Here is a 17,071-nt window from a genome sequence, read left to right as displayed (position 1 = left end):
TTCCACCAAATTTGGTAATTCGAGTGCCATTTTTAACATTACACAAAAGCAATTACTTCATTGTCAAGAAAACTCTGCAGGTCTCTCAAAAATGTTCTCTATTTAGCAACCAACCACTATTTTAAAGTATTATATTCAGTAGCTAGTACTACAGTTTACATGACAGCAGAGCTTTTCTGTGGAAAGGGATGCCCTATACATTTTATTTCTGGGATATGATGATGAAAACCAAATGGCACCCAAACCATCTTTGATCTGGCGATGTCAACCATCATCTGTGCTTATGCATTCCTATATAGTAAATGATTGTCAGACGTACAAAGCACACACACTGGCTGAGTGCTGTTTATTTAGAGAGTATATTAGTGTGGGCTTTTCTCTGTCTACGTATTCAAGCCCGTGAGTCTATTTGCTTTTGTGTCTTTCATGTGGGCGTGTATTTGCCTGCGTGCGTGTTTTGCCCATTCCCTGACCACATGTCCTCGACAGTCCCTGACATCTGGTGACCATACCTCTGCTTACGCTCTCTGACTGTACTTCGCCAACCATGGGAACCATGCCGCTGTGTGGGCTGCTCCTGTATGTGTGTGTCTGTGTGTGCGACAGAGGGAGAGAAATGACTTCAGATTTGGTGTATATATTTTCACAGCCTGTGTGCAGTTTAATAATATGTTCTGATAGTCTGCTATAGTCATATAGCAGTTTTGCACCTTTCTTTTCAGGGGTTTCTTGTTTTTCTTTGTTTCTGAAAAGAGCAGGTCCAAATGTAGCTTTTATGTGCTCCATCTTGGGTCCATTTGGTAATTTCGTGGCACCAAATGAACATGTTCGCACCACAGTTGGAAAAGAGGCACACCTGAGGTTGTGGGTTTGCTGAATAGACAGTGCAGGGTAATTTTGGTGCACACTTTGGCACAAAATTGCATTTGCTCCTGCTCAAACTACTTCTTATCCTATCACAAACACAGACGCCGGGTTTTAATAGCTTTAGTTGGCAGGCACATAGACACAGACATCCAGACTCACTCAAGTGTGGTCTACTTTCCATTTCTTAGACATTATTTTCATCTGCTAAATATTACCAAGGAAAATTTGTTATATAATACCATTGAGTTCAGTTAAATGTTGCTATAAATGTTGTGATAAGTGAGCATCCTTCAGATGCGCTCTCCTCCCAAAAACAATCCCACATGTCATTAGTTCAAGCTGTTATTATAGCCTCTAATTATGTTTTTATAGCATAAATTAACCCGTGAATAATTGCATTTAAAATTTGCACCAGTATGAGCACGCTCCGATGGAGCAACCAAGTAATTTAAGAAAATTGAGCTACCTCTCATTTTGCAAAATTACATATTGTTGCACAAAGTATGAACTTTTCCTAATTCTAACCAGTGTGGTTGACTACACCAAAAAGCAAATGAAAATAAAAAGTCAAAGGTTTGTGTGCTTATAACTAGAGCAGACTTCTTCTTTTTCTTTCTTTTTTTTCTTTTTTTTGGGCACACACTGAAAACATTCCTTGATAACATCTCAAAAACAGATGTCTGATAAATTATGTAGAAGACTTGGTGATACCCCTTCAAGGATCAAGGTGGTTTGTGCGCTTTAGTCTACCCATGAGTGTAGCTATGTTGTCAGAGGCAACTGGCACCTGGTAGGGTCTCACAAGGCAAGGGACTTCTAGGGAAAAATGGATACAAGGGTCAAATCTCTTAGCTGACTCAGGTGGCCAGGTCTTCATTCACGGGGCTCAGCCCAAATGAGATACATATGATTGGACTGGATAGGCCACTAAAGGGACTAAAGGGGGTGTTTGTTAAAGTGCTTATAAGGCCTAGAAGGTAATCTTGCTGTTGGGGAATGTTTTCTGGCTGTCATTTGCACTGACAGAGTCCAGAAGACTAAATCTTCTTTGAGTCTCTGGTGGTGTGCTTTACGGTGGCCCTCTGGAACAGCATGCCTGGTCGCAGTGGAGTTTTGTTACTAGATTTCTGTGCTGATTACAGTAACAAACACCATGTTCAAGTGTAAAGGTGTTCATAAGTACACCTGGCAGCATGCTGGAGATCCATGATCGATGATTAGAAACTTGATCAGATCTGCAAAAAGGCCAGTCAGCTGTCAGCTGGTCAATACATGTTGGTGAGTTGGATCAGGTGGCAGGGAGGCCTCTGCCCTTAAACTTTATGTTTAGGCAGCCCCCAGTAACACGTTGTGCACAAACAAGGAGGTGCATGTAGAATCTGCCAGTAACAGTTTTATATTACTCCCTGGCATGATTGACCAGGACAATTTTATTTGAGTATTTCTGTTTGGAAAATTTATGTTTGTGCCCAAAGTGTTTCTGTGCCCTGTACAGGAAAAATAAAGCCCGGGATCTCATTTCCACCCACGTTAGAAACTCTTAGGCAGAGAAAATGATGGAGGGGTGCTGATTTTGATGCAGAGCAGTCACAGGGTCTTTAAAGTAATAGGATTGTATTTTTTACGTGCTGAAACATCACAAGCAACAGCAACAAATCCCCCAACCTTTTCATTTACCTTGTTTCTATATTGACTCTTTTATTTCTGTTTTTACCTGTTTCCTGATAACATCTATTGAATTCTCCTCTGCTCTATTTTTATTCCATTGTATTCAGCTCCGTATTCCCTTCTCCTCTTTTTTCTATTCTGCATCAGTCTTCACTTACTTTGTCTGAGAAATGGTCCAAGGTTCATTCATATTTGAGGGGTTTCCCCTTATGGCTATATTTAGTCAACAGGAAACGTCCCAGAAATCCTCACTCTGCTCCCACTGAGTAGTGAGTGGGAGAGATGAAGCCACATACACATCCACATTGTCTCATGCTCGTCATCCCCAAGCAGGCTTATACTGGGACCTGCTTTGTTTGTACATTTCCATGCATTTATGTGCATGCTTTAATCGTTCTAGTTTTTTGTGTGTATTTTCTTTGCTTTCAGCTTAAAACCTTCCACTCACCATGCACCCACCTCCTCTCCCACCCATTATTTATCCTTTATCTCCACATAAAGGAATGTTCTTCCCACCCCAAGTTCAATGACAGTGCCACATGGAGTAATCAAGGCCAAATCTCTGCTCTTTATATAGCTTGTGAGCACTAACCCTTCTCAAACCTCAATAAGCTTTCACCTCCAACCTCTCTAATACTTTCCTTTCTTCCCGTGTATGCCCCTTGGACCATATTTCTACCCATGTCTTCATAAGGAGACATTTAATTGCACATATGTACAGTATGCGGACAGCGTACAGTGTAGTGGAATTTTTTTTTTCTTCAGAAAAACCAATTACTATGAATAAAATCTGGCTTTACTGGAGCATCCGTGACAGTACTCGACCAGTAAACTCTACCACACCTTATCATTATTAAATTGAGATCGACAGTGTATCACATTTCAGTCTCTGCACACTTCTAAACTGAATTTGTTTAAACCTTAATCTCTCCATTAAACTTGTCCCAAAGGGATCTTTGTCTTGCAGATTGAAATGCACCATTAAAATGTAAACACATTTAATCAATAAAACAATTGTATTCTTATGCCTAGGCGCTGCTGAAAGCTGTCTCTGAAGGCATTATGTTTTCCAGTTGTTCATCCATTTATCCCTCAGATCTCACATCTCACAGACTACTTGTGGGAATTTTGGAAACTTGGCACGAACATTGCCTCGAAGTCCAAGATGAATTTTGAATTTTGTGGCCAAAAGGTCAAAATTTCACAATAGATGTTTTAGGACATAAGTCAAAAATTCAGACACAATCCACCCATCTTCTTGATCAGTTATCCAATTCAGGGTCATGAGGGGAATGGAGTCTATCTCAGCCGTTATAGGGTTTAAGGACAGGTTGCCAGTCTATCACAGGACTAACACATAGAGGCAGACAATTAAATGTATAGATTTCTGTAAAATGTATAAAAGGACAGGATCAGAAATTAGTATATCAGAGGGACAGCTCGGGTTGAGCAGTCTGGGGGCAAGGTTAGAGAGGTAATGCAGAGATGGTTTGGACATGTGGCAAGGAGAGAGAATGGATATACTGGACAAAGGATTTTGAATATGGAGTTGCCGGGCAGGAGTAAAAGAGGAAGACCACAAAGAAGATGTAGTGAATGAGGACAAGCAGAGGGTTGGTGTGGCATAGGAAGAGGTTAGAGACAGGAGATGGAGGAAGATGATCTACTGTGGAAAAGCAGCTGAAAGAGGAAGAAGAAGTCAAGTATCATACTCTGACATCATTACTTTTATTCTTTCAGGCAATATTAAATGCTACAAACTCAAGACTCAACTTTACAACAGTAACACACCAGATTTCAAATGACAGGCTCTTTGATTTTTAACTCTTACATTTCTTTGTCTCACAGGAGAAACGGAAGCGGCAAACTGAAATTGAAGATAAAAGAAGCCAGCTCGATGACCTGCTGCTGCAGCTGCAACATGTCAAGGTATGTTGTGTATTTATGATACATATGTTGGGTACATATGATACATATGTATAAGTATTATTTACAGTTCAAGTAATGATTAAATGCCCTGTTGTTTTTATATTAGAGCAATAAAACGTCATCGCCTGTCTATGTGCACATGTGCAAAGAAATATCACCCTGGACATGCTCAGTAGCTGTTTATCCATCTTTGCATAATTCAGTTATAACACTTATGGTACCACTGTACGGGCTAAGTTTGAAAATTATATATTTATTAACATTTTTAAAGACAACAGACAGAGAAATACCAACATTCACTCAGTTGAACTTGGATGTCTGACAAAAGTCCTGGATTGTGATGTACTTACAGACTTTTCTGCTTACTCGTGTTACACAGAGCTATTCATTACTTGAATGCACTGCATACAGCTGAGCTAAAACAGTGTGAGCTTCTGCATGTGAGAGATACATTTTTGACTGAGGTACTGGTTGATTAAAATTAGGTCAGCGTAAAGGTGAAGGGAAGGTGGAGAGTGCAGATTAGGGTTAGTAGTTCACAGGGGAATGACGTGAGTCATGATGCTCTTATGAGTTATTGCTCTATCCTCTTTCTTCATCTAGATATAACCTCGACCCTTGAGAGATAGATCGATTTGACAGCTTCCTTAACTGTTTTGTCTCATTTCAGCATGCTGCTTTTCCGCATGCAAGTGTGTTTAATTACTCATGAGCATGTGCGAGTGTGTTTGTCAGTTTTTGGCTGAGATGTTAGTGATTAGAACAAGAGTTTCCCTTGGCTAAGCAGGCCCTGGCCTGGCTGTTTTCTTCTTTACAGAAAAACACTCAAATCCAAACACACAAATATATCCCCTCATAGTTAATGCCAGCCACTACCGGTAAGCCAAGATTTTTGTTTCAAATAAATACAGATTTGATGTCCAAATGAAACGTAGGACAGAGGACACAAGCTGCTGACACATTATGAGTTTATAAAATGAGCAGCTTCCAGGCATCTGTAATTTATGCGGACTTCTTCTTTCAGCTACTAAAGACTTATTTGACCTTGTACACAAAACTCACCCAACAAAACCACTGTCAGGTGGAGACACAACAGACTGAGGCATCCCATAATTTTCGAGCTTTGACACACGATGTGACGCTGTTTAAACTATATGTCACTGGACTTTTATTTAAGTGTCGTCACTGTGTTTATAAAATGTGTGCATGAGCAACACAAGTAAAATATGGTGCTGCTCTGGTGATGTATAATTGGTTTAACTTCAAAAGACAATATTAGGAAAATCCCACAGCCATAGCTGCTGCAGAGTTGCAGGGTGGTTAAGAGAATAGCTGTGGGTACTCATTAAACTACATAAATATCTATGGGAACCAGTTTTAATATTTGCAATAAAAATGCATTCCATTCGCTAACTAGAGCCATTAAACACACTTGGCATGAATGAATCCTTTATCAAATAAGTCTGATTCCACATACTAGTGTTTTCCACCATTTAACACCCAGTTATGGGAACATGGGCAAAACAAAAACATTGATTCAAGACATGTGCACTTTCATTAAAGCATGCAGTGCAGTTCAGCCATTAATTGGGGTTTACAGAAACTCATATATTTGGTTTTGAGCCCTCTGAAGAGTCGAGTTTTCCAGTTAGGGCTCATCTGCAAAGGGTGTTTATCATTCTAAGCATATGCATATTTTATACGTAACATTTTTTAGTGTGTGTGTTTGCTTTAAAGTGCTGATGAATCAGTGCTTCTTTCTAATGTCTGTTTTCTTATTTGACCCGATCTGGGTTATTCTTCACTGAAAGTAATAATCATAACAAATTACACATGACACAAACTGCTGACATTTCAGACTACTGCAATGACTGCTATTTAGACTAATAGCCACTGTTGTTTTATCAGTGCTGCACTGATGTGCTACAGTGCTACACTTACCAACTTTTCAGTGGCACTTCAGCTAAGTTTGAATTAGTCTTCTTGCAAATGACAAAACTTAACTTTGAAATCATCCATGTTGATGCCACCTACTGGTTTCTGCCCTTCTGCTTTGAAGCCTCAGATTCTGGCATCCATCCTTGTTTTGTGAACTCTGAAAATTAAGGAAAGAAATCCCTGTTTAGCTGCGGTGAAAGCTTGGTTTACATTTCTAACAGTCAAACTTAATCACGGATGGAGTTGGACTCCACCAAAGGGTCTTTTGTCCCTAACTCTGCTTATAATTTGTATGGACAGAATTTCTAGGCACAGCTAAGTGTTGAAGGGTGTTCTCAGGTGGTCTCGGAGCTCGACTCTTTTTGCTGATGATGTGATTTTGTTGGCGTTATCGAGCAATGACCTCCAGCTTATATTGGAGTAGTTTGCAGCCAAGAGTCGAGCTACTTGGATTAAAGTTGGTACCAAGTCTGAAGTTCTCAGCCAAGAAAAGGTAAAGTGCCCACTCAAGTTTCCATCCAAAGTGGTGGCATTTAAGTGTCTTAAACGTGTTCACAGGTGAGTGGTCAGTGTAGTGGGACACTGACAGGGCGATTAATGTGGCATCTGCAGTGATGTAGACAAGTTTGTTAAGGTGAAGAGAGAGCTGAGCAGGAAAGTGAAGTTGTCAATTTCTTGGTCAATCTATTTTTCCACCATTCCCAATCTTCATGACCTGTGGGTATTGACCATAGAAATTAGATTTTGGTTACAGGCAGCGGAAATGAGCTCCCTCCAAAGGACACATGGGCTCTCCCTTAGAGATTAGGGGAGAAGCTCCTTCATCTGAGGTGGTTCAGGCATCTGTCCCTTCAGTGCCACCTAGGTGAAGTGTCTCGTCTGGCGTGGAAACACCTTGGCCTCCTCTGGTTAGACTGCTGCCCCTAATAAGCAATTGATAATGCATGGATGGATGGCCATTGCCATGTTATGCAAAATGCTATATTATTTGTTTAACACGAACAGATGTGGTGCATAAATCGGTTCGTGTCATTTTAAATGCTCCAAAAGACACTAATACAATAAGCATAACTTCAAGTCAATGGCTTGATTACCTTACAAGTCTTATGGATGAACTCACATTTGGAGCCAGCCATGGTTGTGATAAGTTTGGATTCATTCAAAAGTCATCACAACTCAACTATCCTTCTTATGCCCCCTAAAGATAGATGAAAAACCAAGAGAGGTCAGAATGGATCTTAATCTGAATATGTTTGCTCTATCTGCAGAATCAAGCCCCCACTTATTTTTAATGATCTGTGTACTTTTCTTTCATACAACACAAGTAGGCCTGAACTCCAGATGTAATCAGCATCTGGTCACACAGTTCCATTTAATGGCCATTACCTCTAAGTGCCACGCTGCCAGGCAGCATGAAGCAGGCTTTGTTGAGCGCTCTCTGGAGACCCAGTGGCTTGGGAGAGGAAACGGGAACTAGAGCCCAGAGATTTGATAAGGACCTCTGGGCTGCATGATTTAAGCTTCTCAATGGAGGCGATGATATGAGTCTGGAACTTTGTAAACATCGGCATGACTTCAGAGCAAAGTTTAACCTTGGCCATGAATTCTCCTTTTGAAGCAGTGTCTCCATCTGGGCGTTACATATTTTGATAAATTGGTTATTTCACTTTCTGATGACAAGCACAGACATTCATAACAGCCTGAAACCCTCCCTTTAATAGCCGAGTTCAGAGTGGTTGTGTGTCACAGCTCAACAGGAAATGGAAAGTCTGTTAAACAGCATGAGAGAGAAGCAAAGAGCCGTCTGGTTCTCAGGGGAAACAAGTTATTCACCAATGCTTTTTGATAGCTGAAATGCTACGGAAAGCTGTTATATATATATATTATGGTATTGATAAAACTCCACAGTGCTGGTAAGAGGTCAGGCACAAATATAGCCAACCATGCTCCTCTGAATAAGTGATGGTTTCTAAATCATATAGAGAATGTGGAATTTGCTTAATGAACTTGAAACTAGCTGTTTACTTTAGAAGTTCACTAATGTTTGTGATGGAAAACTGCAGTGCAAGAAAATCAAACATGGATGGGAAAATTTAGCAGAACATAGTTTTTAAATTGTTCGGTTTAACTGATAACCAGGTTGTGCAACTGCCTTTCTAAATATTTCTGTCATACACTCACCAGACACAGTGCAACTTGCTTGCACCTTATGAACCACTTTTCCCCCCTTCAGAACTCTTTATTGCACACATTTAACAAGGTGCTGGAAACACTGAGATTGAGATCTGGTGACTGTGGAGGCTATTTGAGTACAGTGAACTCATTGTCATGTTCAAGAAACCTGTTTTAGATGATTTGAGCTTTGCAGCATGCTATACACTGTTGTCATAAAAGGATGGATGAAGTCAGCAGCAACACTCAGGTATGCTATGGTGTTTAAAAGAAGCTCAGTTGGTACTAAAGTTACATTTAGTTCAATTCAATTGTTTTATATGGCGCAAAATAACAACAAAGGCTGATTCAAGGTGCTTAGAGCCAAAAGTGTGCTAATAAAAACACCTCCACACAGCAGCCTGAATTGTTGATACAAGGCAGGATGGATCCATGATTTCATGACCTCACCACCTGAACGATGCAGCCAAGATCATGAGACCAGGCAACATTTTTCCAATCGTCTGTTGTTCAATCTTAGTGAGCCCGTGAAATTGTAGCCTGTTCTGAGCTGAAAGACGGTGCACACTGTGCAGCCTTCTGCTGTCCATCCCCTTCAAAATTCTGCATGTCGTGCTTTCAGAGATGCTCTGCATATACAATTTGGCCATTATCATTTGACATTTGCCATCGACGAGGCTTTTTTTCTTTATTGGACCATGTTCTATAAACCCAGAGATCTTTGTGCAGGAAAATTCCAGCAGATCAGCACTTTCTGAAATACTCAGGCCAGCCTGTATGGCTCCAACAAACATGCCACTTTCAAAGTCACTTAAATCACCTTTTTCCCCATTCTTATGCTCAGTTTGAAACGCTGCAGGTCATTGTGACCATGATTATACATGCTTACATGCACTGACTTGCCACCATGTGAGTTTCTAAATATTTAATTAGGTGTGTGTGAGTGTGTGTGTTTGTGTCTGTGTGTGTGCGCGCACGGTGGGGGGAGTCACACGGGTAATTTTCAGCTCTATGACCTCCAGCCAAGCAACAGTTTGACAGTAAACAGCTAAAAGGTGAATCAGAGTGTTCCCGCTCCACTCTGTTGTGGTAACAAAGCAAAGCTCCAGACAGAAACGGAGACATTAATGGTGTAAACAGAGCTCTGGCATTATCTATAAAACATTAAAGAAATCCAGAGCCTGTGTGATGAGAAGATTGGCACCCTGGTTGATTTTCTGTGTTTAATACTGCAAGAACCAGACAAACAAACCTGGGGTTTAATGTGGGGCTTAATCTATATTGTTTATCCATGAAATGTAAACACGGGGCTACAGGGACCACATGCAGTATATGGAATTTTTGTGTGCCCAGATATGTCTCTGGGACAAATCTGGAGACAGAAATCAAGACGCAATAAAATACCATAAAACACAGAACAATGTTGTTGGTTTTGTTATTATAAGGCATAGCGAAACAGGAATTGTTTCTTTAGCTTATTAGTATCTTACAAATCATTTAAACAGAAAGAGAGAGACAGTAGAAAATCTGCTTCATATTTTATCCCTGTTTAGTCTAATTTGAGAAATGTTTGTGCACCAAAATACCATCTGTCTCTTCACACAGCAGTAAAATGATCAAAGGAAAATTTTTCACTAAACTGCTTGTTTAGTAAAACTTAATAGAAAAGCACCACGCTCACAGTGAATGTACTTAAATTTCTTTCCTTTTTTGGAATTCGAGAAAAAATTTATTTGTTATAGTTCACAGAAAAAAAACACCCTTAGTTGAAGAAAACAACCTTGACTGTACATGATGATATTTAGCCGACAAAGCGCTTTTATAACGCATGTTCCTAACAAAATAACGTTGTTTACATCACGGAGAATGGTTGCTGTAGCTCTCTCGGGCTTGTGGGATTCGCCTTTAACAAAGAGTAGTTTTCTACGAGTAGCAGCTGAGTTCAGAGTTCCTGTGTTACATAAAAACTCCTACATGTTTGGTTATTTGTTCTAGCTGTGCTCGGCAGTGATTAGAGGAATCTAGCCCCCGTAACGGTGCTCCGGTGGCAGTTAACAGCATGTTTAACAAAAACACACTATCACAAAGATGCTGATGTAGTGTTTGATGTAGTCTGCTGATCTCCACAATCTGAACAGGTCGACAACCTTTTCTGCTCTAAACATTCTCATTTGGTCATTTGAGAAGACTCTATGCACCATTAGACCAACTGTATCCAAATAGTAAAGTAGGAGTGTACCATAAAGGCCTTATCAGTTAACAGGCTTCCAATGTGGCTGACATTTATTAGAGCTAACAGTTACTCACTGGATTGATTTGACAGACAAATAATCACAACCTTTTTGTCAATTATTAATTGATTCATTGCCTGGTCAAATAAAGCACTCTGGCATGCTTTATTACATTTTATTTATTACATTTCTTTCTTGTTAGTTCTAGAGTCTAGTGAAAAAAATGCATCCGTGCTTCTAGTTTTTAAACCTTTGCATCTCTATTTCCCACCAACCTCTGTTTATATGCTAAGCCAACCAGCTGTGGAGTCATGGCATCGTGATCTTCTGATCAAACAGGAAAATAGGTTAATCTATTCCAAAAGCAGTGGTTAAACTTGTGTGAACTTATGACAGAACAACTCAGATTGATTGTTACGTATTGGCAGCCTGTCTGTTCTTGTAAATTAGATGGGGATTATCTGCAAACCTTAACTCTGAGAGTGATTGCACCCTGGTGGGTCATTGCTGGGTCTCCTTCCACCAGTGGTCATCCAGAGGTTGAGAGTATCATATGCTCAGCCTTGTGGACAGCCACTTGCAATTAGTTGCAGGCAGCAAAACAAAATTCAATACAATTACCAGTCAACCACTGATTTGTTTCTAGTCACAAGAAGGTTCCCATTCTATTTGTACTCTAGAGTGACTGAGCCATTGCGTGAACTGAAACCAGCATTTCTTTGTGTCCGCAGTCCAAAGCTATGCGTGAGCGGTGGCTGCTCCAGGGCATGGGAGTGGAAGAAGAGGCGGCACGGCGGAAACAGCTGGAACAAGACGAAGAGCAAGGGAAGAGACTGGAAGACATGATACACAGGTACAACACATGCAGTAACGAGGCTTGGGTTTAGTTTGCTCTTCATGGGCATTCGGGCAGTGCTGCTGATTATCTTCTGTTGTGGTTAGCGTACAGTGCAGGACATAATACATTTGAAGTGGGATTAAACAAAAGGCAGAGCTGATATTAAACAGATGTAAGCAGCTGATTAGATTAATATTAGCAAAAGTTGTCACATCCATTTTTTTAATACTGAGCATTTGTTTTTGTTGTTGGCACTCTGCAGCCAATTTGACATATTTCCAAGAATATAAGTTTTATTATCCCTTTTGCTTCTAGTCTTATATGTAGTCATCAAATAAGGGCTTTTTTTTTTACATCTAATTCACAAAGAACACACTGGACATGCAAAAAAAAGGGACATAGGAGGAAGAGAGTGAGATACATTTAAAGAATCAAAATAGAGTGATGTGACTCTTTTTGTGCTTCCTGTCTCTGTGTCTCCGGGAGGAGCTTCCTGATTCCCATCAAGTATTGCTGTGAGATAGTCACTTATTCCCCAGTGAAGTTGGGGGCATGAGATCATGAATAAAGTCCCAGCCAGTTCTTGCTATTGTGATTCTGGGTGTGAGATTGGGGTTGGGCTACAGCTTTTCTTTCCTGAGACAGACAGAAAGCAGCAGAAAGCAGAGGCTTTGTCTGATTTCTAGTACTGCTTAATAGTAATGACGTAGACGCTGGTGTGCAATAAAATGAAACTGCACAAAATAGACGAGTGAGGTCTTTTCATTCTGGATACAAATTAAAAATGTAAAAAATATGTCCACATGAGATGGCCTTAATATAATGTTGATATCCCCATATTTGGTGGATATCATATAATAATGTATGCATGCTCAATGGTACAGAATTCTTAGTGAGAAGAAAATAGGGGGTTCTCCTCTTTTATTAGGGAAGAGAAACAGGAAGAAGCATGAAGCAGTGGAAACTGTTAATGTTGTATTTGGGAAAAAAGAAAAAGAAGAGGATAAAATATTCACAAAATATTCTGCCAACAAAAACTATCATGGATTCATAAAGAGTAAAGCTTAGCAGCATAGCAGGATAATGGCCTGTAAAAACAAATCAGTTAAAATGCAGTGGAGAGTCGTTGTCTCGTAGCTCGTGTATATGGGTGAGTGAGATCGGAGCACGCTCCGAAAATCAGGCTTGAGCAAAGGCTCTGGGTGAATTTGGCATCAATGAGTGAGGCTCACTCCACCACCTCATTTATCAAATCTCTGTATGAAAGAGACTCTGTTAGCTACCGTAGGTTATCACTGCTGCCGAAATAACATCAACATGAAGCGTTGTCACGAACTCCAGGATAACATTTGCTCTTCTATAAAGAGAACAGTCGTGAATGGTCACAGAGACAGCTTTGTAGGCCAGAGTACAGTTGTGATGGTGAAGCTGCCTCACGTGAATCACTTCATTCAGCTGCAGCTGAATAGAGTTGCTGTCTGATTTTTATTTTTTTTTAATATTGCAGTTGTGGTTTTAATTAGTTACAAAAGCAATTAAACTGTAAAGATTATTGTCTGCAGTCTGGTTTCACTCTCCTACAGTCCAGCCTTTTGAGCTAAATCAACTCCAGCTTTATTTATCTCTGCAACATGAAAACAAAGTGTTGCACAGCAATCACAAGTGACAGTCAAACTCTCTAGACAACTGTGTGGCATTGGAGATTTTTTTGAATTCTGCATTCTCAAATCCTAAAAATACACACTGAGTTAGAACAACCGCAGTTAGCTCCAATAACAGCAACAGTGGGCCAGAAAGTCCTGAAGGCCATACTTTTCTTGATTCCCAGAAAGTTTTGGAGTAAATGTAGAAGTTGGTCAATGCCTTGTTGTCTTGCATACTAATCCTTTGTTTCACAAGGTAGACGGAGACAGACAGACAGACAGACAGATAGACAGATAGATAGATAGATAGATAGATAGATAGATAGATAGATAGATAGATAGATAGATAGATAGATAGATAGATAGATAGATAGATAGATAGATAGATAGATAGATAGATGTGAATCAGGGTCTCAGATGGCTGCTAAAAAGTGCTTTAAGAGGAGCTCAGCTGTTTGGCATTAAAGTCTTAAGGCTTCCAGAAAACAACCTTTTCCAGTGGGTAAGATAAAGCCACAGTGCTTGTGTGTGGGTGTTTGAGGAGTGTCTTTATAGTCACACAAATCCTAAACCTGAAACCCGGTAATGAAAACATTGTACACAAATAAACATGAAAAAATAAGTGTATGGCCACCTGAATGAGAGGCAGATGATGCATCAGAGGAAATTACTTCATAAGTATAATCAAATGGAACTCCCACACAGTCGTGCTTACTGCTGAAATATTTATTAAATTATAACATTTCAGTCTGCCCGTCCTAGATTGTAGGTAGATTGATACCATATTAGCATTCTCTTTTATACACACACACAGGTACGCAGGAGCTAATCAATTATCACATTATCCAATCAGAAAAGCAGATGACTCAGTGATTCAATAAACACTTTAGCAGTAAAGGAGACGGCGTATAACATTAAACATCAACAGTAGGAAAAAAGTGTGATGTCGTGGTGGGAAGGTGGAAGATATTGAAGGACTTCCTGCTTTTAACACAAGCTTCAGTGGACACTTTAAAGACCAAACGAGACAAAGACACAGCAGTTGCTCTTTTAGAGATGCTTGTCTCATTTCATGCACCGGAGAACACGTAAAGAAAAAAGAAATATAGAAAGAAGAGGAACAGCTGTGCTGCTTGCTGAGCATTAAATGCAATGCAATAAGTGTTACTGGATAGTCCAAAGGAACAGACAAACCTAATGTAAACACATCACTAAATAAGAATTTGGTTAACATTAGGAAAGTATCAGCACTGACTAGTTTTGACCTTCAACTGGTGATCACGTAAAGTAAAGGGGGGATGGGGGGGGGTGACAGTGGTATCTTTGTGTACGCCATTTCATCCACATACAGTACTTGGACAGCACAGACAGGAGGAAGGAGAAGACGTTAACTTTGCAGAGCCTGGAGAACACACAGACACAAGGAGACAGAATGAGAGAGAGTGGAGGCAGCAGTGGTAGTTTTACAGATATCCCTATCATTACATGGACAGGCTAAGTAAACACAGAGAGGAATACAGCACTGTGACCCGAGCTGTACCCACACTGTGCTGCTTTTGGATCATTGCTTGTTTCATGTTGCACAGACAGCGTTGTGCGGATGTCGCTGTCACTGTTGGGGAAACGTGTGGTTTTGTTTTTTATGTACAGCTTGTCCTCCTACATATTCAAGACATGGAGATATATGGTTTAATCTTTTTGAGAAATCAGAAAATAGCTTCACTAAAAGAATGCAGGTTTTGAATTTAAAGGTAGGCCAGCGCAGTCTTTATTTAAACATGTAGAGCGCGTACGTGTGCACAATCTCACTTTTCTATTTGTGCACTCGCTAGGACCATTTTCCCTAATTTTCCCAGTAAATCTGCAGTGACCTCCATTGCTCAGCAGATCAATAATGTTCCATCTTTTCATCACGTTGACTAACTATCAATAGATTACCAGACCAGAAAATCTGCAAGTGCAAAAGAGGCAAATGGGGACACATGAGGTCCAGCTGGCAGTCTGACTATAGCAAAATATACTTATTGCAACAAGCCCAGTGAAATGCCCTGTGCTGTGTTACATAACGCTCCAAGAGTATTTGTTCTTTTGCCTCGCTGTGGCAGTATGAGAGCAGTTTCTATCTGTGTTTCAGTTCAGATCATTCCACTGCAGTTTCAGCTTGTAGAGTTCACCATATCAGCATTTCACAATCACACATTTGCCTCAGCTGTAAAACCAGACGAGACAGAAACCATTTTAGCTTGAGCCAAATGTGACTGCCGTGAAAACAAAGTCTTTCCTCACCATAACTAAATTAAAGGCCAAAATTAGTCCCTCGGTGTGACATATTTGAGACAAGAACACCAAGCTAGAATCAGCTAGAATAGAATAGTTAGTAAATTCCTTACATATTGTGGGTGGGACACCAAAAAGGAAAGACTGAATTGTGTTTATTGTGTGCTACATTGATTTTCTCTTCCACGGATGTTACATTGCAGGTTTCAACATAAATACTTTATAAGTTAAATTTGAGCTAGAACAGTTAACTTGACCGAAAGTAGTCAAAAGTAATTTGATAAGGGATAAATTTGTTTAGTTTGGTAACAACAATACTTTATACCCTCTACTTCTCAGGTGTAGTGATTTTGTTTTGTAGCTGGACTATCAGCATCTATAAAACAATTCATTAAAGGTCCACATTTAACTCACTAAAAAAACATCACAAGAAGTCATAAACTTTATTAAAACTGTCTAAATTCCTTAAAATCATCAACCTTTTTACTGTTATTTAATACTTATACATCTAAAATATAGTGTTTTTAAGGTTATAGACAAACCCCTTTCAATTTGCAGCAAGCTGGGAGAGACAATGTATTTTGTGTTAAATCTACATCATAGGTACATTGTAATTTATGCCTAAATTATGCTTCTGCTGTGAATCTGAGTTTGCGGTGTATCCCGCTTAAGTAACCATTGCCATTGCCAGGTGTGCATTTACAACACATAAGTATAAATCCACTGTAAAAAGCTTGCACTTTACACATCAACTTGCACTCCTGTCTGTTTCACTTCCTGTCAGCTGTCAGTTTTCCTTCCTTTGCACTCACATTAGTTAAATTCATCTATGAACATTTATCCAGTCAGCCTCCCCAGTTTATACTCCCTGATTTTTCAGTCTGTCAGTTGACAGATCATCTGTTTTCCACCAGCTTCTAGTGTCTCCATTGTTCACAGTACAGTAGATCTCATCATGTGTTCATGCTTCCTGCATGTATGACCCCTGCCCAAATTAAAGATTTTGATTATTTCCCCTCATATTATTGTGGTGTATATGCTTTGCATTTGTGTCCATACATCTTGCCTTTTCTTGCTCTCTGTAGCACAATCTATGACTGTAAACAACTGAGCAGATTAAGACTTATGCAGCCTAATGCATCTTTAACTTTGTGTGCGAGCTTTAGCACAGGACAGTTAATCATTCAAGCAGAAAGGATCAAAGAGCTGCATGAGTTACAGCTGCCCTGTGTGGGTGTGTGAATGCAGGCTATAAAATGATCATAACCAAAGAGTAAAAATAAGAGATTACAGAGCTGGAAATGGATCGTGTGCAGCTTGCATCTTCGCCAAGTGATTTTACTCGACAGAACAACACTCAGGAGGGAAACAAGACAAAGTCAGGGTCTGAATATAGATTTCTGGGCCTGTGTGTACAATCTTAAAGAGTGATTTCACTCTTTGACTACATAATGTGTGGGAGTAATGGTTTTGTGAGTTAGCAAATTTAAAATGGAAAGCAGGCGTTT

At 39.9% G+C, this 17,071-nt stretch overlaps 1 protein-coding gene across 5 annotated transcripts in view; it reads left to right on the top strand.

Annotated features, from left to right (window-relative positions):
* Nucleotides 1-17,071, top strand: part of palm2akap2 (PALM2 and AKAP2 fusion) — a 98,152-nt gene that overhangs the window by 26,630 nt on the left and 54,451 nt on the right. For all 5 annotated transcript variants that reach the window (XM_085168660.1, XM_085168659.1, XM_085168662.1 and 2 more), the window contains exons 3-4: nt 4,384-4,464; nt 11,537-11,658. In XM_085168660.1, the coding sequence (XP_085024786.1) occupies nt 4,384-4,464; nt 11,537-11,658 (203 nt within the window). The remainder of the gene's footprint in view (nt 1-4,383; nt 4,465-11,536; nt 11,659-17,071) is intronic.

The sequence above is a fragment of the Neolamprologus multifasciatus genome, chromosome 7, assembly GCF_963576455.1.
Source record: "Neolamprologus multifasciatus chromosome 7, fNeoMul1.2, whole genome shotgun sequence".
Lineage (NCBI taxonomy): Eukaryota > Metazoa > Chordata > Actinopteri > Cichliformes > Cichlidae > Neolamprologus > Neolamprologus multifasciatus.
The sequence above is the reverse complement of the archived record's forward strand: the minus strand, read 5'-3'. Positions and strand labels throughout refer to the sequence as shown.